General features: G+C 44.7%; 1 protein-coding gene across 3 annotated transcripts in view; it reads left to right on the top strand.

Moving 5' to 3' along the window:
* LOC139204944 (nectin-2-like) overlaps positions 1–27,997 on the top strand; it is a 75,276-nt gene that overhangs the window by 2,050 nt on the left and 45,229 nt on the right. For all 3 annotated transcript variants that reach the window (XM_070834981.1, XM_070834982.1, XM_070834980.1), the window contains exons 2-3: positions 26,720–26,829; positions 27,674–27,923. In XM_070834981.1, coding sequence (XP_070691082.1) covers positions 26,720–26,829; positions 27,674–27,923 — 360 coding nt within the window. The remainder of the gene's footprint in view (positions 1–26,719; positions 26,830–27,673; positions 27,924–27,997) is intronic.

The raw sequence follows: 27,997 nt of genomic DNA on the forward strand, positions 1-27,997 counted from the left end.
CCCCCAAGTCAAGGTTGAGAGGGACCGTGGATGTGGGTCAGAAAGGCTTGGCCCATTACCATGGAGATGTTTTTATTGGAAGAGGAGGGGGGGCTTATGTGCGGGGGCGTGTGGGGTGAGGGGTATGAGGCTATGGCGGCATTGTCTTTATGGCTGAGTAAGCTGTGTGCATGCAGGGGGTGGCTGGCTGGCCGGCCGGCTGGCTGGCTGGCTGGCTGAGAAACTGGTGGGCATGCAGGGTCAGGACCGGGGGAGGAGGCTGCTTCCTTCTCTGTTCACAAATAATCCAATGTTTGTCTTTGTGTACCTGAAACCCTCCAGCCAAGCCAATTCAGATACGAAACTACTCTTGATGGCTCTCCTTAGTTTCAAGGAAACAGGTGTCTTTTCGGCGGCCTGCTGCAGTGTGCAGGGTTGTAGCTGAGTTCCAGGATTGGCTTGAAAACTAAACGGCAGTGACTGATTAAGACAGGCGACGCCCCACCTCCCCTCTTTTCCACCACCACTTGAAACCTTCCTCTCTCCCGCCATCGCTCCCTCCCCCACTCCTGTCCAAGTACATACAGGGGCCTTGTTCTTTTTTTCTTTTTTATTTTCAGCCATCTCTCATTCTCTCCTGTCCAGCATTTTTGTTTGAGTGACTGTAGTCATTGGTTTGTTCGAATGGCCTCCCTCGCGCGTCTCCCACCCTCTCTTTGGACCGAAGGCCGTGCTGTTTATGACGGGAACAACCTGCAAACAGACAAGAAAATAAACTGCATGTGACCTCACCACGGTCTGTCTCCATGGCTGTTGAATTTCTTGTCAGCCAGAACTGCTCTGAAATGGTATATATTTTTTCTCTTGCATAGTCATACCAGCTAATAAAGTAATGAGAAATACTGGAAAACTTTCAGCATTTTCTCAACACCCTGCCTTCCCACAAACACACATGCAGTTAGATAATCTCTTACTCTGATGAAGCCTTGTCCCAACTTGTGCAATAGCTCAAACTGTGAGTGTGTAACTTTTTCCCTCCACATGGAGATTCAGTGTTAACAGTGTAGTCCTGCCAAGCCGGCGACCATCCATCATTACAACAGAGAAAGAGCATTACACTCTGTCTATTAAGAGGAATGTAGTTGATGGATCGTGACTGGAGTTTGTTTTTTTTCCCTCCCTAATAAAAGATGGAAAAAATAAGTCCTTAGTATCTCATTAGTCCCAGTGGAACGAGGGGCTCCGGTCTTGGTTTGGTTTTTGTGTTAATAGCTGTCGTAGTTAGGTCCTATCATTATGTAAATGAGCTGTCCTTGCCCCTTCGCACCGGCCCTGTAAATGTCAGAAGGATTTTGAAAAGGTCAGGTGTGTGTGTGTGTGTGTGTAAGAAAGTATCATTCTGGTCGTGGCACACGCCATTATGTACACGCACACTTACTAAGGGACTTCCTGTTTAAGTGACCCATCAATAACCTCCTCCTCCCGCTTATAATCACCATTAAGGTTTCGTTGATTCAGGCATAAAAGTGTGCTTGAATTTACAGCTTAATGGAGATGTGAGAGTGATACCAAGCAATGTTGTGTGGCAAATGTCGTCCCATTAATTTTATATAAACTACATTGTAGAGACTGGAGCAGATATTTGGCATTTCACCAAATGAGCTTAATGATTTGGACAGATTTCTATTGTTGTCTCACTAGGTATGCTATGGAAAGCTTGGTGGTAGTATTTAATGGCTGCCTAGAAATGAAGTACCTCTTATCCACCAATAAACTAGGGATGGATGGGAAGCTTTTTCATAGATGTATCGAAAACATTTCAGCAGCAGGCACTTTTCAATTTTAAAAACGTTTTATATGGAAGCTATATTGATTAAAATAATGTTGGTCCTCAACATCTTACCGGGCTTTAGATATACAGATATTTTGATAAATGAGTTTCAGTGGAATGACTTTGCCCTGTGGACTTTTCATTACCACTGACCAGAAACACAGAGAATCCATCAGGTATTGTTGACTTGGCAAATATTATCAGAGGGGACGGAGGGATCTGAAGAGAGGGAGGTTGATGAGCACAAGTCACTGAGTCTTGTTGTATTTTCCGTCGCGGTTTGGAACCACAAAATGATCACACACACACACACACACACACACAGCTGGTGATGAATAAGGGCAGTAACCTGAGGCTGCGCTGTAAGTCAGATGAGATTCCAATAATAGGGAGGAGCGGTCGCGTCGCAGAATGACAGTGCATGCGTGTGTTACTGTTTCTGTCAGGAAGTGTGGTGTATCATCCTCATCAGCAACCCTGTTATCTTCCACAGACATCAGATCTGAGGACGTTCTTTTTTATCGCTCCCTGCTCATTTAGCTGACTCTCTTTAAGGACAATTTTCCTCCAACTTGTAGTACGTAATGATAGTGGCTTTCCTGAAACAAGAGAGCCAGAACCAGGAGCGCTTTGACTGCTCCATCTCTGCGCTGAAGCCTCCCTTTTTGCTCTCCGCCTATGTGTTCAGGCTGGATGGATTGCGGCCTGTGTTGAGGTCACACTGAGAGCCCCCCACAGGGATGTTTGTGTCTGACTCCCAGGGTTGCCAGACTGCTGGAGTCAGTCCCATCTGATCCAAAGGAAAATAAGCAGAAATCCTCGTCTTAGAAGGAATGCCAAATGCCATTAATATGAATAGGGGCAGCCGAAGGGTTCCCAAAAACACAACTGTGTTGTGGTCGATGACATTCTTGGCAGAGATGTTGGGTTAAACTGCTATCTACATCATATCTGTGTACATTAGCTCACACACTGGTAGGAGTTCATTTTAAGAGACCATTCCATAATGTACTTCAACCACCCACGTCTTTCTATATAATGGGGAGTTTTGAGACCGTACTATTTGCAGGAGTAGCATGCCAGCAGCTTATCATGTGTATAAATGCTATAAGGCATGTGGCTTACTTTTCTTTTTCAGTCAAACACACATTTCCACACCATTAGTCAAGATACCTTCTGCCAAATCTGCATTTCCTTATGTCTAACAAACCCCTGATGGTATTTGGGAGATGCAGGTCAAACCCATTCCAGCTCAGCCAATGTGGAGAATGAGCGCTAATTCCAATTGAAGATCCACTGAAAAGCAGCCAAACTCTTTAAAATAAGATCCCCTTAATTAACTAGACCTGGGAGAAGGGTGTCTATGTGACCCCGCTGTAGTAAAATCACCGTAGAGGAGCAGCGAAGGAGGAGCAGATTGGTGAGTGGGGGCCTAGGATGTCGACATTTTCAAATTCCACACCGCCACATCTTGGCAGAGGGGATGGAGGAGGATTTCAGAAAACTGAGGGAGTGAACCAGGGAGGCCAAGAATTATCAGCTCATTTGTAATTTAGTCGCACCTCCCTCCCTTCTTTTTCTCCTCCCTCTCTTAAAGCATGAGACACATATTAACAGCCAACGAGCCCTCCGTTGTGGACAGAAAAGAACTGCCTGCACTACCCTTTCTCTTTTTATTATTGTTACCTGGCCTATACTCTCTCCCTGTCATCTCTCTCCTCTTTCTTCTGTCTTTGTCACATTCTTTTATTTCTGAAATCCTCCCCGTAGTGCACTCAGCAGATCTGACCGAGGCCCTTGACTGTGTCCTCCTCAGCGTGTCCCCACATATACGCACACATATCCATGTGCACGGCAGCTCATTAGCAGTCACCTTAATGTGTCTAAATGCAGTTTGCGAGGTGGAAGGTGGTTTGCGTTATTGATCCGGTATTGAATGGTGGATGATGCAGTGCCCTTATGTGATATTGAAAACATTTAGGGCTTGCTCTGTCGGCATGACAGCGCCATGAAACATCTCTCTCTCCCCTCCGCCTCTGCTAATCCCTCCCCATGTCCTCTCTGCCCCTGGTTTGTGAAATACATGGAGCTGATTTTGCCTTTACTACCTCTTCTGCATCTCTTTTCACACATAGTGCTCCTTTTGGCAACAGCCTTGTGGCCGTTTTGTCCATTTTGCTACCTATCTGCACACCTTTGCTCCTCTATTAATACACACAGACACAGACACCGACGTGCTGCATCTTCATCACATCTGACTTTGACAAGGTCACGTCAAATTCACACTTATCAGGGGCACTGGACAGGCTGGCTACAGGAGGAAATTGAATTTGGTGTGACAGGGTCTTGTCAGGGCTGTTGGAGCTGGATATAGAGTCATGCTCCCCAAAAACCTTCTTCACACCAACTGCTTTCAATCCAGTCAGCTTCCCTTCGGATCCCAGCAGACTTATCTCAGGACCAGGGTAAAATTACACACTTGTAATATGAAGAAAATATAGTATTCTTATACGGATATAATCTTAGAAGTATGAGATAAGAGGAATTAATACAATGAGATAGATAACGCACTACAAGTTTATTTTTCATAAAATCATGTGGAGAGTGTTCTTGTGTTTCACAACACGAGCAGTGTTGCTGTGAAAGTACAACTCTATCTCGCCTCTGATATCAACGCTATCTATTGTTTCACTTGTTGGTTTAAAAAAAACGTGTCGCCGTGCTCCGCTGATAAACAAGCAACACAGTTGTCATTGGTCCCCAGAGCTTTGAAATGGCAGGAGCATTTAAATCCTCCCCTGAAGCAAACAGGACATTAAGGTCAAATAGAGGCAGCAGGTTTATTCAGTTATCAGGCCTGTGTTTTGTCAACAGGGTGTGCCAGGGTTTGTTTGGTGTGGCTCCTTAGGGAGAGCAGGTCCTGCTCAGTTGGAGCCGTTTGTCTCATTCATCTGTTGAACTGATTGCCTGCTCTCTAATCAGCCACTCTCCCCCATGTCACATTCGTGTCTTTACTTCTACTCCTCCATCTTGATTTATTCTTTATCTGCCCTCTCTGTCTTTCTCTGTTTACGTCCTCTCCTAATGCTCCAACTTCCTTCTCTCTGTAATTTGGTCCGCATAATTGATCCATCTGCTCAGTAAACTGCTGTCTCTTACTGTATCTCTTTTCCTCCTCTCGTCCAGTTCTTTGTTCTCCTTTCCTTCGTTCTTAGTCATCAATCCCTCGTTTCTGCTTCGGTAATTGGAATGTCTGTTGCTTTCCTCTATCCTCTTACTCTCTCTTTTCCCTTAATCTCTTCCCCTCTCTCTATTCTTTTCTGCAGCTTTTCTCCACTCCCTGTCCCATCGTCCAATTCCCTAGTTGTCTCTTCCACCTATGTCAGCCCCAGAGTTTGTCTTTAAGCCTATCCAAACTGCCTATGCTACTTTCCCCTTTCCTACTTTAATTTGCTCCCTCTGTCTCTCGCTCTTTTTTTCCTCCCATACCTCCTTAACAACCGCCGCCCTCCCCGCAGACATTTGTATTGCAGGCATCTGTACATTCTTACCTCCCCCTAACGAGGTCTTCTGTTTTTTTTCCTTCTTCTACACATCAGTCATTCTCTCACACACTTTTCCTCCTCTCTCTGTCTCTCTCTCTCCGTCTCTCTGTCTGTCTGTCTGTCTGTCTCTCTCTCTTCTAATGGCCAAGAACACCTCCTCCCACTCCACCCTGGTGGGCATTTTTTGAAGGTTAAGTTGCTGTGACACTTTTACAGTGTGTCACCCTACCTCACCCCTCCTTCGATTATCTCACCCTCCTCTTCCCCCGTCTCCCTCGCCCAGGCTGCAGAACGACACTCATCACCACCACTTCCTCACCACAACCACAAACACACACACACAAACCACAACCGGTATATATGTTGCGCACACATTCACACAGTTCTCAGGGATGCTGATTTGATGGTTGAATCACTTGATTACTGCACAGAGGACAGGAGAGGCGAAGTGACAGAACAAAGTCAAGTAAGCGAGTGACTTAAGCATGAAAGGTAAGACGGGGAAATGGAAACAGATGCAGGAGTTCATTTCATTTCAGCAGGGCTAACCTGTCGTGCAGTGCTGGGATCAGGCTGACAATGTCCACTCCCCTGCTGCTAGATGCTGTCACACACTCATCTCCCCCGCCGGCAGTGACTAGGCCAGTAATATAGCTTGACTCATCTAACAAGAATCTCACACTGAAGTTGAAAGAGGATTACATTTGAAGAGTTAATTCCCAACGTTTAAAGTAGCACAATCCAATACCATAACAGAAAACTAGCTTTGTGACGGTTAATATTGATTTTTTTTTCCTTCTTTGGTGTATGAAAAATGATATATACATATTGAATATGATTATATATTTATGCATACGATCACTATATGAGTTTATCTGATTGATATAAAAGAAACAAAAAACAAAAGCAACAAACAAGAAGGTTGCCGGATTAGCAAATAATTGTCCATTTGTGTCCATAACCACCTTGATGAAAATGTACATATAAACTTGGATTATTTGTATGGTTCTATCGTCTGTAATGTTCAAAAAGGCATTATTTTTTTTCATACCGTGAATATTGCATACTTTTCTTTTCACGGTCTTTGAGCGCTGTGTTTTAGCTCTTGACTCTTTTAAAGTCCCCTCCCAGAAAACCCGAGAAAACCCATTCTGATCTGATTGGTCAGCTCCCTGGGCAAGCACCGCCCAACGACACTTGCATCAGCTCTGTTGTCTCCAAAGAGGAAACACATCTGCCGAGCAACATACTAATGCTAAAGAAGGTCATATGATCAACAGAGCCCTGCATGTGACATCACAAGCGGGGCCAAAACTAAACAAAGCAAGATGGAGGGTAGTGTGAGGGTGTGTGGACACACAATTATGTTGAAAGGACAGTAACAAGTGCATTTTGCATAATATACCCCCTTTAACACTTTAAAATGTAGAAGAGCTTAAATGAATAATACACATAATCGTAATATTTACAGTAGTTGTGATAAATGTATTTTTAACACGCAGTTGCACAAGAAGAATTCAGTATTTAACAACAGCGGCAACCTTGAGATGTTGTTTTTTCGTCCAGGCAGTCAGCTGGCTGCCGCTGGACAGAATGATGCACTTGGTGTTGCAGAAAACACAGACACTATTGTTCTCAGCCCAAGCTTAGAGACCCTCCTCCTCCTTCCTCTCCTCAGACTCTACCCACTAATCCAGGTGAGCCAAGGGAGACTATTGAAAAGGCCATCTATTGTCCTCCCTCCCCCTTCCCTTTCCTCCCTGTGCACCACACCTGTATCAATGGACAGACCTGCCTTTGAGTAGTAGCCCTAGAGGGAAAGTGGCTCTGTAACAAGAGATGATTGGATAGTTTCTCTTGAGATGGAGGCTGATGGAGGGTGTTTTTGATGTTGTGTGGATGGGCCACTGTGGAGTCTTTTTAACAGGTTTTCTAGGTACACAAGGCTTTGATTCGCACCTCAAGGGGCATTTGTGTGCAGAAAGTATTATGTATGTCAGTTCCTATGCAGTAGGCATGCATGCATCACACACTTATGCGTTACTTGGCTGCTTGCTGTTTTGGCTTTCTATCTTGGCCTCTTTAGGAAAAGCTGGGAGGGAATGAGAGAAGAGAAGAAAGGGGGCTGAGAGAGCAAGAGAAACGGTATCTTCTCTGCTGACTAGTAGTTGTCACAGAGGCCGTCAGGTGTGTGCTCGCTCCCTCAGATTGCTGGGAGCCATCTCCCGAACCCTCCTCCCTTTTAAAAGCTTTTAAAGGAAACACTTTTACCGCTTACTTCTGTCCTTTTCCCCTCTCCCACTTTCCTCCTCTTGCAACAAGCTTGCGGCTGATTCGTGCACCAGTGATTCATGAATTTATCTCTGGCACGGCACAGTCATGCAGGGTGCACGCATGAGTGTGTGTGTCGAGTGTGCGCAGGGCCTGAGCGACAGAAGAAGGCTGCATGCTGGGGGGGAAAGGTAGCGAGGGAGAGGAAGAGAGGGAATGTGCTGTGATGCCAGCCGTGATTAGAGCAGTAGCACTCGCCGTTTAAACACACATTTAAATAGACACAGCCTCGGGAAGGGGGCAGGGGGTGGGGGGGAGCGGGGGTATAGAGGAAGGGGATGTAGTTCCTCTGCTTGTGTAAACTAACACAAGTGTTCTCAATTGTTCTAGTTTTAAATAGAAGTCCCTCAGGCTCCACCTACCAACTTTCCCTTGTTCATTTGTTTTGTCTCTCTTCCTCTCTCTTTTTCCTCCACTGTCTCACTTTGCATTTTCATCTTTGCTTACACAGAATTGCTTTATCTGGTATAGATTATTGATGTCCTCCATAGATGTTTTCCTCCATGCCGGCCTCCTCAGCATTCTTTTACATGACTCCCTCTCCTGTGTCCACTCATTTGGCGGTCATCCCTGTGCCAGTCAGTTCCCTTCCTCTCCTTCAATTTATCTCTCCTCTTCATTCCTTCCAGATGACTCTTTTTCGCCTGTCTCTCCCCTCATCACCTCAGCCCATTGTGAGCTTGCTTCCTGCCCCTCTCCCCCTCCTCTTTTTCGTCTTGCAACTGACTCCCCTTGCTCTTCCTTTTCCTCTCTGAACTTGACTCGGCCTGCTTGGCCCAGGTTTGACTGTCCTACTTTGATTTCCTCCCCCTCCCCCTGCTCTCTGCTCCTCCCCCTCTTCTTCGTTGTTTATTTACATAGAGAAGGATGGAGGTAAGCCTGTCAGGTTGGATTGATGGATTGGAGGGAGGCCATGGGTGAGGGGACCTGGGAGTTTGATGGACGCTCCTGTCAGTCAGGATGCTACTTAAAGAATTGGCTGGTTCGTTATTGTAGAAAGGTCCTTTGGTGGAAGACTTGCCAGCTAAATGAAGATATTCACCTCAGAGAGCTCATTCTTCTCACCACTGATGTCCTCTGGTTCCCACAGATCTAACATGATTTCCATAATGTGGCCTTAAAGGTCTTTTTTAAGCTAAAAGTAAATAATTTTTTAGACATATATTGACATTTTACAACATAGAACCTGTCCATCCACAGAGCCGCCGCTGCACGGCACATCTGCCCTTTTTTATAAAGCTTGTCTCTTGTAGATGACATAATTATGCAGTGCCAACGTGTGACAAGCTGAGCTTAGCTGCATTAGAAGAATTAATATGCACAGTGTAGGAGGGAGCCTGTCCATGATCTTCTAATGCTTATAGCCACTCACTCCCTACACTCCTCTCCGCTCATCTTGGGAAGCCATCACATTCTGGAGCAACTTATCTATGAAGTCATCAAGGCTAATGTTCGACTGTCTTTTTCTTCCCCCCGTAGTACGTTTTAAGACTTGTAGAATCTCCAATGCAATTGCATTCATTTGTCAAGTATAATGAATGCACTTTGGTCTTGATATAATGCTGACTCTAGGGTTAATTGGCCTTAAAAGAATCAGACATCAGACAGGTTATGATATCATAGTTGGGCTACTGTGATTACATATTTAATTCAATATTAGGCTCTGTCTCTAGGAGAGTTCCAAGCCTGAGTAGATTTAAACATGACACTTTGATTGGATTCCAGCTAAATACATTTACATTTTTATTAGTTCTCATGTTCAAATGTATAATGCATAGATTTGAATATTATTTTGGAGACTTTTTCATCACTCTAAGAATAATTGATAGATGTTTTTAAGAAAACTTGGTGAGAAATGAAAATGGAAGATATGTGACTGGCTATGACAGACACACATCGCAAACTGTGAAACATCTTGAATACAGTGTGAGAACAGTTTGAAATGATTTTGCCTGGCTGGTAGTTGTACAGTATCACTGCGCATGAGTCAATAGTACCAGTGAGGAGCGTGGAGTCCAGCAGCCTACAGTGCTACACACCATGGCACCGAGTACAGGTCAGCACAGTGGGTCTGTAGCCGGCGATGTTACAGAACATGAAATATTACAGCAGTACTGTGGCTGAGGTGATAAACTGCCAAAGAAGTGAACTTAAGTGCTATTCGATTTTGCTTCTGTATGTTTCATGCATGGTTATCTCAAATTGAGCCAGTGAACACTTGATGCTTTGATAATCTTTAGCAAAGCAGTGGCACTACGCATTCTTTCTTAGTCTATTTCTTTGTGCTGGGGAAGTAACAAGACCAGCCATGCACTAAGCTGTGAGATGTCTGTGTTATATCAGTATGCACTGCAAGTGCCAGAAATATCTAGAGCTGAAATGATTGGTATATTTCAAGCAAAAATGCAAAGCAAAACATTTTCGAGGTCTTGCTTTGTAATTGTAAAGATTTTTTGCTTTCCCGTGTGTTTATGTTAAAGTAAACTTAATGTCTTTGGATTTTGGGCTGTTGGTACAATACAAGCAATTTTAAGACATCGCCTGGCTTGAGGAAATTATGATAGTTTTCACTATTTCTTGACATTTTGTAGGCAGAGTAATGAATTGATTAATCAAGATTAACCAATAGTTGAATTGATATTGAAAGTAATCGTTAGTTACAGCACTGCAGATCCCAGGGGTACCCGATATACAACTGCTAAAAAGTGGAGATGTCTTGTTCAAGGCTGCTCAGAGAATCTCTTGACAAATTGGAGGTGTGAGTCAGTCTAGCACAAAATCATTAGATCAAACCCCAAATCCCACTTGTGTTGAGTCTGTAATGGTAAAACCGGCAGGAGAAAGGGAGCTGCAGAGATCATGTGAATGGCATGCAGTGGGATGAGCAAGAGAAAGGGGCGAGTGCAGGCCATGCTGTTAGAGGTAAATGTATGTTGGCAGTAGCTAAAGGGAGGAAAAGAGTGAGGGAGCAATGGCGAGAGGAGAGAGAAGCCTGTTAGTGAACCATCAGTGGTGGTAATGAGACACAGGTGCAGCCCATGGAGCCACATTCCCTATCAGAGAGGAGGATGGGAAGGCTGGAAAGTAGTCAACGATACTGTAGAGCTACAAGACTGATAACTTTCTGCAAGATTTCACTTTGATAGAGCATTATTATTTATTAGCATGCACGCCCCCATAGGAGTTCATGAACAATCACCCCAAAACAGCAGGCACCCTGGGGACGTGCCATTACCCTGGGCACCCAGGCTTTGTCCTATCTCCCCATTAATTTGCATCTATTTTGAGCGCCTAGTTAAAAAATAATAAGTGCAACACATTAAAAACAAACGTGACATGCAATCATATCACAGGAATAATTCGGAGTCTTTGTTTGCAGTTCATCATCTCTGATCATTTCATTTAGACTTGGTTTTCAAACATGTGTTAATGAATGAGGAGCCCGGAAATGCCAGAGCTTTTTTTACACTGCAAGCTGATTTCAGCGCTTGATTGTTAATTAACTTATATTTTGGTTTGCTTGCTAAAAACAGAACATGTTGGATTAGTCGGAAAAGCTGCAAAGAGAAAAATGCAAAGAGAAAAAGATTAAGGAGGACAGAGGGGGGGAATGTAAGGTGACAGATTGAGATAGGCGAGAGACAGGAACGGAGAGGAAAAGAGGAAAGAAGGGCACAAGCTGCACAGGAAAAGGTGTTAAACCGGTGTCAGGGGTATTGAATCAGAGGGATGTGTGCAAGGATGTTAGCAGCAGATACACACCCTGCAGCAGGCAAGGTGAGGTGATTGCTGTAGCTGCTGTACCTGTTTTTCTTCACCAACTTTGAGATCAGTCAAAGGCATGAACCAGATGGAAGGTTTAAGAAGGGAGGAATCCCCACATCAAACAAGTGTGTGCGGGCGTGCATGGTGTAGAGAGAGGAGAAACGTGTGAACCAGAGCAGGTGCGGTCAGCGAGAGCATGTGGGTGCTTGGTTTGTTTGAATGTTAGACATCAGAGAGAGTAAGAGAATGGCCTTTGTATTCAGCCAATTCTGAGTGAGTAAATATTTTGGAAGGGCATGCTGCGTTGGTAGATTGTTCTCTTAGTCAGCGGGGGTGACAGCGGAGGAGGGAGAGATAAGAGGGAGAGAGATGGCGAGCTATAGGGAACTGTGAAGCAGCAGCTATGTTTATTCCACCATGCAGAGACGTGAACACAAACTGAGCTTTGTCCTGCGCCCAGGCTAACTTAATGTTAGAGCTAGCTGTGAGACCTCGGAGAGACGCTAGCATAAACTGCTTTGCTCTTTCCCCTTCATTTGCTGCCAAATGACATCGCTTACTCTGCTACGGGGTTGCTCTCACTGCCAGTGGCTGCTATCATGAATGAACAATGTGTACTTCTCAGGGTCCCCACCTCTCCTTAGGGTGCCTCTCCACAGGCCGAAGGTGTACACTACAGGATGTCAAGCTTGGCATCAGATGATATTCATGCTGAGGCAGCCTTGTTAGAGCAATGTTTGATGTGTCTCATTTTCTACTGTGGGAACATGGTGTGAGTAAGAATGAGCACGTGAGCCACATGTACACGCCAAACATGCATGCCACAGCGTGACCTCCACACTGCTCCTGTAGTGTTGTATGTGTGTTTTTTTTTTGGGTTATTGTGTTTGGGCAGGACGGCTCCAGCGGGGGATGAGGGATAAAGAGGGGTCATTCATTCATCTCACACACAACACACACACACACACACACACACACACACCCTCAACACACACACACCTCCCTCACAGGCCTTTCATCTTTACTCTCACAGGCTTCTCTTGTTCTGTCAGTCTCGCTGAAGAAAAAGAAGGCGAGAGAGAGTGAGTGAGAGAGAGATGAGGAAGGATGTCAGGGAAGGGTTGAAAAGGGGGCGAGTAAAGGCGGAGAAAGAAGGGGACAACATGCGATTTGAGTTTCTTGAGCTCTGCAAAATCATCTACCAACCTGCCCCACCCTACTCCATTACCTCCATTTGGGGAAAAGGGTAACAGGTTGCAGCAGCTCTGTGCACTTCTCATCTTTTTCTACCCTCCATCTCTTTAATTGTATCCTTCTCATCTCATCCTCTCGTTGCCTCGCCTTACCCCCTCCCTCCCCCCCGTTCCACTCTTCCTCTGTCCATCCCTCGCTCTCCCTGGGGCTTGCCTCAGTGGGTCGGTTCCAGTCTGTCTGTTTGCTGATGACTCCACTTGGAGCAGATGTGATGCTCAGCAGCTGTTGCTCTGCAGCATCACCCTCCCTCCCCCCCTTGCATATCTCTCTCTGCCTCCCCCTCCAATGACTCTTATGATGTTATTTATCTACATGTGTTTTTGTTCTCCACTGTAACTTGGCGGGTTTAATTTGATATGTTAGTGTCACATCTGATGTCTGTCTTCTCTGACCAGCCTCACCAATTTGTTTCACTTTCCAGCCTCCCTGTGGAGGCTGTATATTTTTCAAAGCATCTGAGGATTTTTGTATAACAATAAGGCCGAAATCTCACATGAACATCAACTGTCACACTGTAATCATGTGAAACAAATGCTGGCCATTGATGGCAGTGTTGCAAAGGGCAGAGGGAGGGTATTGTTCCACTATAAATCTGGCGAAATGAGAGAAATGTGAATGAGTGTGTGGTTGTTTATCACCCAATGACACAACGCTGTTCAAAGCCAGGCCCAAAGCTAGAATTAGAATATCTATGTTTAGCTTGATGTGAAGATGTATAGAGACGAAATGGGACTTGGACACTTGAAGAATGATGAAGTGGGTTTTATTTAGGCTAACTCCCATCAGTGGCCTGCGCGTCTTAGGATAGACATATTAGAGTCTTTATTGGCTCTCTCTGTGTTCATTTGTTCCCTCACTGTCTCCATCTCTGGGAGGATTGGCTGGCTGGTGAACTGAGCATCCTCTGACAGGTGCCCTCTTGTCTGAGATGAGAAGAGAAAAGGGAGAGGAGTTGGAGGAGGAGGGTGGGGGGGGGGCTTCACGTCACTTTGATGACTTCAGCCTGGAGAAATCCGTTTCTGGACAGGCGCGTGGTTGCTTGCGTGTGGCAGGTCACATGTGTGAATGTGTATGCATCAGCATGCGTGTGCATGGCACATCTGTAATTGGCTGCCACAGCCGCTGCCGCTGCTATGCTCGCAGCCCGGCCTCTGATCTTGTGGAAATCAGGGATCAGCGTGGCAGATCCGCCTGCTAATCAGCACTCAGAGCCTGCACACAGGAATATCAACCTGTGCTCCACTCTGGAGGCTGGAATATCTCCGCACACGGGATTTAATCGCTCCAGAAATCCCTTAATGGGAAACGTTACATGCAATCTAATTTGAGGATGTTGAGATAAAAGTTTTTTGTGTGTGCGTGTGCGTGAGGTTGTGGCTGCGTTGGTGTTTTTGTGTGTCCTACGCACATGACTATGACACTGATAAGAGATATCGAACGCCACTTTGCCCCTGTGCTCTCAGATGATAAGATTACAACAAGGCCAGATCACTGGTGGCTCTCTTTGCACTTTACCCTCTCTCCGGTTTCTCCTCTCTGTGACTGCTGAGTATTCATGGTGGCATACGGCACAGCGTCATTGGGAAATTCATATGGGGGAATCATCACTCATTCCTGGTTCCCCTTTGAGGACTGCGCTAATTAGCCGGCGTCTGTGATTAGTTGGCTTGTGTTTGATCTGCTCCACTCTTTCTCCCTCTCTGTCGAAAAGGCTGCCTGCCTGTGCCGCGATTTGGCTGTGAGGTACACCATACACACACACAGGCAGACCCACAAAGACTCAAAAACAGACACACAAAGATGTACACAGCAGCAGATTTTTCCCTGCCTTTTGGAGACACTGCAGGTGGCCTCAGAGACAGTATCATACACCAGCAGACAGCCACACACACACATACACAAACACAAACACAAACAAACACATGCGAGCTGCAGTGCTCCAAACCAAAGCATGCAGCACTTCAGTGGAAAGAGTGCAGCTGTTAATATTTCACTAGTGCATACCAAGAACTATGTTTACTTTCACTAAGAGAGTTTCAGTCTGTCAATAAAATTCCCTGACAAGCCTGACGTTACTGTGCTTACTATGGCAACACAGGGCATGGGTGGCTAGCTAAGAAGTGGATTTACTTAACTTAACCCCAAGTGATTACAACTAAAGATGAGCGAATTATGAATGTAATTAAATTTGTACAAATCCCCCTTTGCTCCCCTTTTGCATTAGGTCTCAATGGCAAAGCGCAGTGGGGGATATCCATGCTGCGTTTAATATGACACAAATAGGAGCAATTCTTTGGAGCGTGACAGAGCACTGTCTAATTACACAGAGGCTGTGATATTGAAGGGCCTGTCTGTCCTTGAAGCTGGCCAGTGGAGCATGGCAGGGCCATCTCTGTCTGTTCATACCTCCATCTATCTATCCCTCACTTTTCAATCCTTTATCTGTCACTCTGCCTTCAGGGGGTAGATGGTAAACAAAGGCGGCTCCAACCCAGTGTAATGACAACCTGACAGGGGACGGCTCCAGCAACTCGTGTGTGTTTGGGTGTGGGTGTGGGTGTGGGTGTGTGTGTTTGTGTGTGTGTGGGGGGGTGTGGGTGTGGGTGTGTGTGTTTGTGTGGGGTTCTCCTCATGATCGGTCGGAAGTGACTTCAATCTTCTGAGGGTCGGATCAATTGTAGCATCATTGTGACTGCTGAGCCATTACAGGCTAAAACCAGGGTTCGTACTGTTATTGAGGGGAAAACTGAATCCACTGCCTCTCAGACAGGTAAAGGTGTTGAGCACGCCAAGCTGTTCACCCTCAATAAAATCGAGAGAAGTTAATGATTGCAGACATTTTGCTCTTAATATGCAGCGGTGTTTTTAAATAGAACGATTGGTTTTTGATTAGGTTTTGATTTTAATTAACCTCATTAATTAACCTCATTGTTTCATAAATGCATTCTATTTATTCTTTTAAGTGACGTAGCAGAGGTTTCCTATGAATGACATTGGCCTCCTTTAATTTTCATCATGCATACTGAAATGTATGCACCTTTTGCAAACTGCTGAAGCTGTAATCTTGAACCACGACCATTGAGCATTGTTGTTTTTTAGATTGACAGGGCTGAAGCTAAACTGTTATTTTTATTATTGTTTTAACAGTTGGACATTTATTCGGATGGTAAAAATAGCCCATTAATAGTTCCCAGAGCCAAAGGTGACATATTCAAATTGCAATTTCAGTCCAAAACACAAAGATATCCAATTTATAATAAGAAAAAAGAAAACACTGAATCCTCATATTCAAAAAGCTAGAAGAAAGGGCATGTGAGCTTGGTAAATAAGCAACACAGCATTATATAGTGTGAGAACACTGAACGTATCAACAAATTAGTCAAGTAAGCATTAACATAATAATGGTTGTGAAATGTTGCCAGCAAAGACTGTCTTCACTGAAAGAGTCGATGCAGTTATTCTCAATTTTAGCAATCTTTTATCGAGTCTTTTGACCTTTTTCCTTTATCTGCAGGTTCCATGGCTTATTGCTAAAGGACACAAACAGCCTGAGCATTGTTCACACTTTTTTTAAAGTTTATTGGAATGAAACACAGGCACTTGACTTCCTTTTGTGACTAGCAAATTGCAAGAAAAATTGTCCACATACTGAGCCACTTAACACCACCCATTTTTGCTGTTGCTATCGGTGTGTTGTTTTGCTTTGCCTGCTTTTTAGAATATTTATTTTCTTAGGCCTTTATCTCCTCTGGCATGTTGTTTTCGTTTTTCATTTATTGCAAAGCTTTTAACTGTCTTGTCTGATTTCCTTTTATATTAGTTTTTTGTGTTGAGTTGTCATGTACAGTTGCCATTTTATGGATAAGTAAAGTTTATGTTTTGTACTGTAAAGGTCTAGATGTCCTCTTAGATATCCTCGTTTATTATTTTACATTGTCTGTGGTCACGCAGCCAGCCACACCTTTTTCATTATGTTTTGATTTTATTCAACAGATTGACTTGAGAGGAAATATCAGGTTACGCGCCCTCCTCTTTGATCTGTCTCCTTGAGCTGTGCGTCTGTCTGTCTATTAGTTGTTCATTCATCCGTCTGTCCATCCATCCATCAACATCAAAACAATACACGATGTTCCCAAGGCAAGTTGTCATAGTGACTGTCCTTCAGAGACTAATCTTAGTTGATCTTAACATTCAGTACAAAAGGAGGGGAAGGGGAGCGGGGAGGCCACGGAACCACACTGAGCACAACCTCATGCGTCCCTGTTTATTACTCGGCTGCTCCATTTTATTACATAGAAACTACAGTCAGGAGCTTCTTTCTCTTTTCCTTTCTATCCTGTTTTTTCATCCCCTCCCTCCACGGTATCACCTTTCCCCTCCTCCTTTATGGGAGAACTGATAGGAGGTATGTGTTGAAGTGCAGAGTTTCATCTTACCTGCCTCCTATTGAGACCTGAAGACAATGGGCTGTTCACCTCCGCCCTCACAACTCACTGCAGACCTGCGGGAAGGAAAATCTGACTCAAACATTGCAGCTGTTCTGATAAACAAAGCATGGTTTCTACCTGCTTTTAATTACTTCAGTCATCTATTCTCCTCCGCTCCTATCTTTTTGTTCTGTTTTGCATATCTGAATCCTACCTGCCCGATGTTTACTAATTGTTGCTGGAGAACTAATTTAAAAACGCGTTGCATGCCCTCATTGTAGTCTTGAAATTCAGGTGGACTAATCTCTGACATTTGAGCAAATTTATTGCAGTGTCTAGTAATATGAGTCATTATCATAATGAATCATAACTTTTTTTCTCTTGTGTTAGCAATACTTTTGCAAGAGTAGAAGCGGTGGGCGTTCGTATTTTGGATCATAACTTGTCTGTCCTCTCAAATCGTTCCCTGCAGACTTCTTTACTGTGCTCCTACACACACTTGCCATCTGTAATTGAATCCAGCTGGTTTGTGCTGGGTGTTGTGATGGACACAGTCATCATAGTTTATCACAGTTTATCATAATATTGGTACGCACCTCCTTGTTTGTTTGCTTGTGGTGCCTGACCTTCTGTCTTCCATATGGCCGGCATTGATTTGGTAACATGCTGTGTGATCCTGACAGATTGACTGTGCTAATAGCTGTCTCCCTCATATCACCGTACTGCATTTTAATCCTTTAATGTGCAGTGTAAATTGGATTGGTCTCTCACCCCCTCAACTATGAATGAGCTGCATGTTGACAACATTGTTGACCAATGGGCTCGTCAGTAGCGGTCTGAGTGGCAGCCCTGACACTGTGGGAAGAGCAGCTGGGACATGAAGCCCCCCCAAGGTGAAGTAAAGGTGAACGTCGGTGACAAAAAAACCTGGAAAACACAGCTGTGTTTGCATCCGGGGGCGAGGTTGTCATGGAATCCCTCTCACTTTAACAGGCGGCTCGGTTTTTAATTCGGGGAAAGGATCACACCCAGCCTGAAATATCCTCTCTGACACCTCGGTAGACTCTCACATCCAAGTGTTGTTAGGGAGGCGAAAATAGGACGCATAATCACATTATGTTAACAACTGACATAGCGAGGGACGGATGTATACACACAAACATACCCGGAGTGATGGATGAAGAGATGGATGCAGACATACATACTCAGTTCTTGGACATTTGTAGAAGTACCTGGCACTTTTCTCCAGCTGTGCACTTCTGACTTAGCCTGATCCTTTAATTCATGGCTATTTCAGAAGTGAGATGCCGCCAGACTCTGGATATGCACACACACGCGCACACACACACACACACACACACACACCTCCAAAGTCATTCAGAGAGTGATGTCTGGAGAATTTTTTTAGTGAGCTTACTGCTAGACCTGATAAAGAGGTGCAAGGCCTCAGCATGCATAATGTAGAATAGATCAAGATATTTCCCAGACGCTGACCCTAGACCTGTGTGAGAAATGTTTTCCTAAAACCACAGATTTACATTCTGTGCTTGCACAGTGACTGCAGATCTGTCAGTATGGTCACCCGGTAGTAAAACCCAAAATTACATGCAAGGCTAAAATAACATGCCCAGTACAATTACCATGAGGAGCGATGGCACACAAGGCTAGAATGAAGAAGACAGACCAAAAAAGAAAAAAAAAAAAAGTATTCAAGGAAGAGCAGAATGAGCCAGAGGGATGAAAAGGATTTATTCCGAAATGAAAAGACAGGACAGGGCTATGGCACAGAGGGGGGAAAAAAAAGAAAGTGAGCGATGCTGAGAGAACGCTAGAGCAGTGGAGGTAGAATGATGCGCAAGGCCCGAGCAGACAAAGCAGAGCCAGGAGCCGCAGGGGAGCTGGGTGTCTGTCAGCCATCCAGCCAGTAAGTTATTCAGTCACTTATTCAGTGGGTAGGAGCGATAGCAGTAGCAAGGCAGTATAGAGGCAGCAGTTATTTGTTTGGCTCAGGAGAGCTGTGTCCTTTCTGTCCACAGTAAACTGTATGTTACGAGAGAGACTTTACTGACCCTAAACGGGCCCAGACCCGGATGAAAACATGCAGCATAGTAAAACCATGTTTGCACCTAACAGCCTTGGTCATTTTCTTTTTTGTGCTTTATACACCTCTACTTTACACACTTGCTGTATTTCTTTACCCCACTCCTTTCTCTTACACCGTCTATCTCCTTCCCTCGTTCGCTCTCTCCTTCCCGTCTCTCCTGGGTCAGGTACAGTGTAGATGTTGGTGTTTATCAATAATGAAGAGATGAGAGGAGGAGGAGGAGAGCACACTGCATTCGTTCTTACCCAGGGATGAATTATTCACTGGGCGGAGAAGAGTGCCTTTCCACCCCGTGTGTGTGTGTGCGATCGTGTGTGTTCCTGCCATCTAAATGTGGTTATGCTTTACCTCGCAGTTGTGCATGTGGCAATGCGTCTCGTCTCTCCGCGACCACACACTCAAAATTTTGACCACTTTTCAAATCATTTTTATCTCTTATGCATGAATTTCCTCACACTGGGCAGAACCTAAATGATTAAGCGTGTTGTGTATGTTGTTAGTTGTAGTTTCATCCTGTTGCAAGGTGCGATAAGCTGTAGTAAAACAAAAGAAACCGCTGTGTATGTTTGACGGATCACTCCTGTTTTTCCAATTTCACTCAAACAAACACGATTCCCATTTCAGACCTGTTTGACCGCCAGAGCTTGCGAGACCTGAAATATTCGGTTTGTGTTATGTACATAACTGAGAATGGAAGATAGAGGGTGAGAGATGTCCACAGAGACATGTATGCATAGGCTTTTGTGTATGTAATTTCATGTCAGAGCCCCTGCAGTTAAATGGTTGTCGAAGTAGAGGAATTCACAACGGAATCTCCCAGTTTCCTCTTGCTCTCGAACTCATGCATACTGTATAGACGTAGTCTCACGGCAGGTCTAAGGTCATGGCCAAGCTTTGGATGGCTTTGGCATTTCAAGCTGAAGTACACAGAGTTTTGAGAGTACGAAACTGTATTTTAAGGGGTTTTTAAACTTCCCTGCTGGGCCTTTTTTCATTAAGATGATACACGTAATTGAATTGGCAAATGCTTATTTTTGCAAATGATATTCGCTAGAGTCCTAGGGCATGTTTGTTATAAACAGGCAACTAAATAGGAATATGCATCAGTATACAGATGCATGTGTGTACACACACAGACACACACACACACACACACATACACATACACACACACACACACCTCCCTGTACAGATTTCTCCTCCAGCTGTTCATTTCTCCTTGGCACTTTGAAGCCTGTTCATGTCTCCCTGTGTCCCTCCCTCCAAACCCCTATTTCTCCTTCGCTCCCCTTCTGTTACATCTCATGCGTTTCTGCCTTCTTCCCTCGTTTCTATCTGTGTGTCTGAATCCCCCTCTCTTTCCACACTCTGTGTTCAGAGTCAGTTATCAAATATTTCATCATGTCACTGTGAACAAAGTAAAATGTAGCACCCCCTTCTTCTTGCACCTTTTTTTTTCTCCTCTGCTCCTGTTGCATCAGAGGGGTTGGTTTTTTACCTCCTGTCTCCTGCATGCAACTTCACTGTAACACCCAAACCCTTTTCACAACAGTTTGTCTTTGTTACATTTCGAAGCTGATTGAACATCTGTGGTGATTTTTGAGAGCAGACCTCATGCAAAGGCTTCAAGTCTTTGAAATGTACTTCTTTATTAAATCAAGGTGCTTTCGACTGGATTGCTCCCTCTAGTAAAACTCACAACTTGAAAGTATTATAATAGAATGTCATTGGAGAAGTCCATAATGAGCAGTAGCTACTTCTAAATGTAGCCTTCCCATGTGCTATCGATTGGCCCCTTATAGAGAGCCCAGTGGAAAGGTCAATGAGAAGACGAGACACATCTCAAGTCTTCATTTCCTAGTTTTATTCTTGGCTTGTCAAACTGCCTCGCCTGTCAAAGCTAAGCTGCATTCCCACTCTGCTCCCTGCATACCAAAGTATCCACATCTAAATGTGAGTGTGCACATGCGCAGTGTGTGCTCATTGTTGGCTTGTATGGCTGTGTGTGTGCCTGCATTTGTGTGTGTGAGTGTGAAGGTCAGAGGATCCAGTGCTGCAACAGTGTCGGGTAGCAGCAGCAGCAGCAGCAGCAGCAGCAGACAGCAGGTTCAGGTTGGTGCTCTTCCAGACTCCAGCTGATAACGGCTATTAGTGCACACCAGCAGCAGTTTGGACATGACAGGCTGCCATAGCGGTGTCACGGCTTTAGTTTGGACACAATAATGGCAACATCACACTGAAGTCACAGTTAGAAGGGCAGCTACCCAGGCGGCCATTTAAACTAGAAAGTTGGACAGCATGTGTCAGCTTTAATGCATGTTTGACCGACTCTGTTTATGAGTTTTCAAAGCTGCACAAAGGAGCTTACTGAGTTCAAGAGAGATTAATAGTTTGCAGGTGCACAAAAACTGTAATATTAGACCATCTAAAGTGATAAAGGGAACAGTATTGAAGATTTAGTGAGGAGGACCCGTGGCCACAAGCTGTTGCACTTCTTCAGGGATAAACGGGTTAGTTATGTAAGATTTGGACACTCATACTTATTGTTCAAAAAATTGAGGTCTTTGCACAAAAAGGGCAATGACTCCCACAACAGTGTGGAAGTAAACACTCTCAAACACACTCAAAGCTGAAAGTCAGCACTTTAATCTCAGATATTGTTTCATTTCAAGTTCATTTTCTGGAGTGCAGAGCCAAAACAACAGAAAAATGTGTCACTGTCCCAGTGCTCACAAGCTGCACTGTACAAAACTACAACCCCAGTAATAATCGTGGAACTGAATCGGCGACTCTGTGCCAGCGTCTCAAAAAAACAAAATTACACATCGGGAGCCTCACAAAGCTGGTGGTTGGCAGAGCTTTCATTTAGAAACCACTTCTATCCAAGGCCAGTGCACAAACACAAGAGACACTGTTGAATGGAACTGAGAACAAAACCTAGACACTTGGACAATGAAAAATTGTGCATGATATGATAGATCATCCTTTACCATTGTTCAACACTCAGGTTCTTGTTCAGGGTCGACTGCAACCCACAGTGTCCCTTGGTTCCTGTTAAATATAGAGGTGAATAAGTAATAACTTGGACACTTGAACATACCATCTATTATGAGTGAAGAATTTTCTAGCATCTTGTGGTCCAAGGTACACCATGTGTTGTAGGCTGAAAGCTGATGAGCCCTCAATATGCATAACTGAACAGTTTCAAGAGATGTTTTTAATAAGTTATGTGAAGCCTGGCCTTTGTAACAACAAGATCTAAACATCCCCGTACCGTTTTTAATGGACATTTTTTATTTGTTTGGCATCAAGCTCAATGATGATTCATGCCTCAGCACCAACCCAAAGAGGACCGGAGTTGTTTGTAAATGTAAGTGGTGTACATCATTGCTTACATTAAATTGCTTGTAGGCAGACAACCATTAAGCCACCAAGACTGCAGAGGAGGTTATACACCACTCAGACATTGTTTGTACTGTGAAGTCTGACCAAAATACTAATTTCCTTATATCACAAGTGCTACCCTTGGGTCCAACGCTCAGGTGAAGTCATCAGCTTTGAGAAGTGGCCTGGGAATCGTTCTAATTCCCCTGTAAGAAAAAGCTGGTGTTTGATGAAGGAAAGTCAGAGAGGCAAAGGCAGATTCCATCAGGACAGAACTGTGGCGCTCCACCCTGCACTCCATGCTACCTGCATCAAAGCTATTATTCTTCAAGAGTGGAGAGGGTGGGCACAGCAATAACGACAAGAACAATAACAAGAGAATAATGGAAATTGAGGAATTCGCACAGACCTGGAAGAATAATGAAAGCCCCAAATGCTTACTGAGACAGCAGAACACTAGAAGGGCCAAAAGAAAACACACCCACATGTTTTCTATCTGTCATGCGCTCTCGGTCTCTCTCTCTCTCTCTCTCACTCACACACACACACACTCACACTCACACACACACACACACATACATAGACATATATATATATATATATATATATATATATATATATATATATATATACACACACACACACACCCATGCGCGCATTGTGTGCTGGGAAGCAATCTTTAAGAACATGGAGAATGGTAACACTTCATTCTAGCCCACTTGACAGTGCATAGCCACTAGCTTGATGAAATGGCAGAGTCGGTGAGCTCTGAAGGCCATTAGATATTTTAGGTGATGGCCTGCTCTCCCTGTCCCCCTGACGTTGTGCTTTCCTCCACTATAGTGGGGATCAGGGAGAGGACATGAATGCCATTAGGCATCAGAGTCAGCCAGCCAAGCAGCGAGGCAAGCGGACACAGGCTGATAAGCGTATGTTCATTTTATAAGCCACGGCTGGCTCAAATGGGCTGCAGAGAAAATGAGGATTTTCAGTATTTTTTTTTTAAACTTGCTCTCTGGCTTCCTCTGGCTCATTCACTCTGTTTTTCTGTTGTTTTCTTTTTTCTCCCCCTCTCTCGCTCTCTCTATTCACAACCACGGTGTTTCTCACAAGGTCAGGTGCGGCGTCTATCCTGCCTCTCACGGCTCTACACCTCCCGCTCTTCTCCCCTCCTGTGCCTCTTCTCGCTCTGTTTCTCCCTACCTGTGCCACCCCCACCTCTCCATTTTTAGTTCCTCCCAACACATCTCTCTCGGTCTCTTTTTCACCTACTTCCCCTCTCACTCCTCTTGTTTCTCTCTTCTAAACGTCTCTCTCTTTTGTCCCTCAGCTGTCTCCTATTAACCTTGTTTGTAGCTCACATCGTCTCCCCTTCGAGATCCTCCTCCTCGCTTCTCTTCTCTCACCTCTTTCTCTTTTCGCTCCCTCTTTCATTCTCTATTCCTGGCACCGAGTTCTCACACACTTTCATCCCCACTTTCCTTGCAGCCCCACCCCCACCCATCTCCACCCTCCTCCACTCTCATTCTCCGTCACTTTGGCATTCCCAGGCTGTCCCTATCTCCTCCTTTCATCCTTCCATCCTCCTAGCACACTTCCCTTCCTCCTTCCTTCCTGATTCATTTTCCTCTTCACAGACGAATGGTGGGAAATATGGAAATGTCAGCGTGACCAGGCAGGGGATCAGAGAGGACATTCTTGATATGGCAGGGCTGTCGCAGCACCATCAGCATAATTTGTGTGTGTGTGCACGCACATCATGTGGGTGTTAAAGACATAATAATAGGTGACAGTACTTAGGATGGTGACATCCGACTACTTGAGGATGTTGAAGAGGGCCACTTGTGTGTGCATGCTTTTGCTTGTTCATGTGTGTTTGGTTTGGTGGCGTTTCTTGTATGTCACCTGCAGGCAGCAGAGCTACTGTAAAGTAGAGCAGCGGCGACACAAGGCTTCTGTTCCCAACCCTCCTCCCCTCCAACCCTCTCTCTCTCTCCCCCTCCATCTCTGTCGCTCCTTCTTTCTTCTCAGCCTTACCCTTGAACCGTCTTTTATTCTCTAATTCCCTTAGTTCCTATCTCTCTCCTTCTCTCTTCTGTTTAATAGGACCAGTGCTCTCTAAATATTTATACTGACAATTACTATTTCAAATGCTGCCTCGCCTCAGCCTCACCAGAAGTCTGTTGTGTCCATGTACATGCACACACATGCACACAGCGACTTTTTCTTCAGTCTGCTGTTCTAATGACACAGAGTCTCGCTGAGTCTTCAAGACTGGGGTTTGGGGAGTGTCATGGAGAATGAGGACGTGCAAGTCTTTGTATGTCTTGTGTGTAATCATTTCCCTGGGGCTGTATAGAGTCTCATAAGGCCAGTGTGTCTCTCTCATCTGAGCTCTGGCAGGAGCTGACCTGTATTGGCTCTCCTATTATTGCCTCTGAATGACAGACAACAGGTCCAGTTTGGCTCTGCCCCCACATTATGTGTAGACACAGTAGATGTGCATGTATTTGTGTGTGAGTTTGCACATCTGCACGCAAGAGAAACCTGAGGCGGAGTAACTTATCTGCAGTGCTGCATTGTTTAATGACCTCTGACATGTCAAGCTGACTTGGTCCATACACGCCATTCAAGACTAGTAATGGAGGGCTTCAATAAACCCGTCATCCCTTTTTTTTTTTTTTTTTTTTCCTCTTGCTGTGCTTTGGTTAGCAGAGCCCAGTTTCCAAAGCAAACCTGTTGTTGGTCAGACTAGTTTAGGTGGATTGACGTAGATCTTCAATAAATGCTCCAGATATTTGAAAGACCACAGACCAGAAGCCGGACAATATAGCCATCATGAGACGTATGTGTGTATGAATGTGTGCGTTGTGCACATGCTTTTGTGTGCTTGTACACGAGCATTTCTGTGCAAATGTGTCCAAAAGAGGGAAAAAAAGGTCGAGCTGTTCCTCTTCTCAGCCCAATAAGGCTCTCTGCTGCTCCCACGGGCTGCTTAGTGGTTGTCCAGAGGTTCCTCTGTGGCTACAAGGGGGTTGTTTTGTGGTTGTAAATTGGGCTGGTCCTGGGAGAGCTGGTGTTATTCTAGGAAAGGCTTGTTTTCCTCCACTTTCCCACTCAGTCTTTCGCTCTTTCCTCGCTCTTCTCTTCCTCAGTATTGATATCTCATATCTCCCTAGAGAAGAGAAGGTGTGGTGTTTATTGCTCGTCAAAAGAGAAAGACAGCACTGCCCTTTCCTCTTATCTCCTACCCTGTGGGTTTCGAGTGTGTGTGTGTGTGTGTTTGTGTTTGTTCCATCAGCCCTCCAGATCATATTAGTTTCAACACAATAGCTTTGGCTCAGCACAAACTGGTGGAACTAGTTCTGCAAGTAATTGTTTGTCTTTAGGGGAAATTGTGTTTCACTAGTGCTGTTGTATGTGTGTAGTTTGCTGGTAAACACATTGTGAGCACACATGCATTCACACATTCAGCCCTGGCTGCAGACATTTAAAGTTGTGTATCTGCAGGTAATCCACTCTTACTTAAAACAGGTGCCATCTTGCTGACATACACTAATGCGCGCTTACTCATACAAGTAATTACATTTTCACAGAGACCTGGATTACACACACATACACACACACACGCACAGATTGTCATTCTAAAGCTCCCTCGCTCTTACTGTTTCTCACATGCCCACTGACACAACGTACCAAGAAAAGCGTATTTATTTTGACTCTTTGCTGTTACACAGGAATGTGTCGGCACAGCAAATGGCAGGCTATAGAAAAAGCATAACCCATCCAGATGATTTATGACTTATGTGCAAAAGAGAACTGGCTTTCCTCTCTTTTCAGCACACATCTCCTTTTTTTTACTCACTCCATCCACACACGCACAGTCATGTAGAGATACCAGACTCTTGGCCTACTTGCCGGGGTTCACTAATGCTGTCCTCTGTTGTACCAGACACTTCCACACTGTCCTCATTTATCATCAGGAGGCTTTGTACCTGCATGATTCCTCTGCTCCCTCTCTTTGTGCCTTCTCCTAGTTTGGGAGGGATGGAAACGGCCAACATTAATATTTCTCTTTCTCTTTCTGTGTTCATCCTAGGAGCGTCAGGTCAGCGGGTGAAGGTGGAGCCGGAGGTGTTGTCGTATCCCGGCCAGACAGTCAACTTGCGCTGTGCCTTCACTGATGCCGCTGGGATTCAGCTCACAATGGTCAGATACACACTGTCACGATACACTTGCTTTCCTTTTTTCAGTAAGGATTTGGCTCTTCATACCACCACATGTACATCAACTCTAAACTGGGTTGGTGGTATGAAATTCTGATAAAAATGTCTGTTTTGCAGCTCACTGTGCTGACTTGACAACAAAATTTGCTTTCACAATTGCAGAGAACACATATTGGATATTAAGCAACTACACAATTTAATATTTGACCAATTTTTAAAGAATTTGTCAATTATGTCTTGATCTGTTTCTGCAGGTGTGTGAGAAACTTAGACGCACAGGTGGACACAAGCAATTCCTTGTCATCAAAATAAACATAAAATTATAATACAGGACAATTTGCCTTGTTTACCTTGCACATTAAATCTTAATCTTAATCAAGTCATATCCCACATATAATAATCCTAAGGCTAGTAATAGGTTTTTATCCCATTTAGGCTTAATGTTTTACTACTCCAAACAAACAATACTGAGCTTCATTTTGCTTTTGGGGATTGAATATGGTAATTTGCCTGCTTCTTAGTCTCATCCCAGTGAAGTGGGAAGTGCACAACTGTGCTTGGTTCCACTAAGAACAGCACAGTGAGAGACAGAGAGAGAGAGAGAGTGTGTACTGCTCCTGGAAAAAAAATGAACATCCATATTCAAACCTGCTCCACTTATTTGATTGGGATGCTATGTAGGCTGCCCCGTCGAGTTTACAGCAAAATGTGTGTGTCATAAAATGCCCTCCAGTGTCGCTTATCAATGCCGTGATAAATGAAGCCTGCTGTTTCTCTCAGTTACTGTATGCATCCTAACCACTGACCCCGTGCCTCCTCCACCTCAGGTCACATGGATCTATGAGCCAAAGGAAGGAGAAAGGATCAACATAGCCGTGTTTCACCCCAACTTTGAGCCCAACTACCCCGACTCACCCATGAAGGGCAGAGTCAGCTTCACACCCAGTCCCCCAAACCTGGCCAGTCCCTCCATCCAGATAAGTCAAGTCAGGATGACCGATGAGGGGAAGTACATCTGTGAATATGCTACCTACCCCAGCGGCAATGAGCAAGGCATCACCTACCTGGTCATGCTGGGTAGGTCACCCACATAATCAATATAATAAGACTAATGTTGCTCCAACAAAGAACAGAGGCTTTGGCTCAGTTTC

This window comes from Pempheris klunzingeri, chromosome 8 (genome assembly GCF_042242105.1).
Source record: "Pempheris klunzingeri isolate RE-2024b chromosome 8, fPemKlu1.hap1, whole genome shotgun sequence".
In the NCBI taxonomy this organism is placed as follows: Eukaryota; Metazoa; Chordata; class Actinopteri; order Acropomatiformes; family Pempheridae; genus Pempheris; species Pempheris klunzingeri.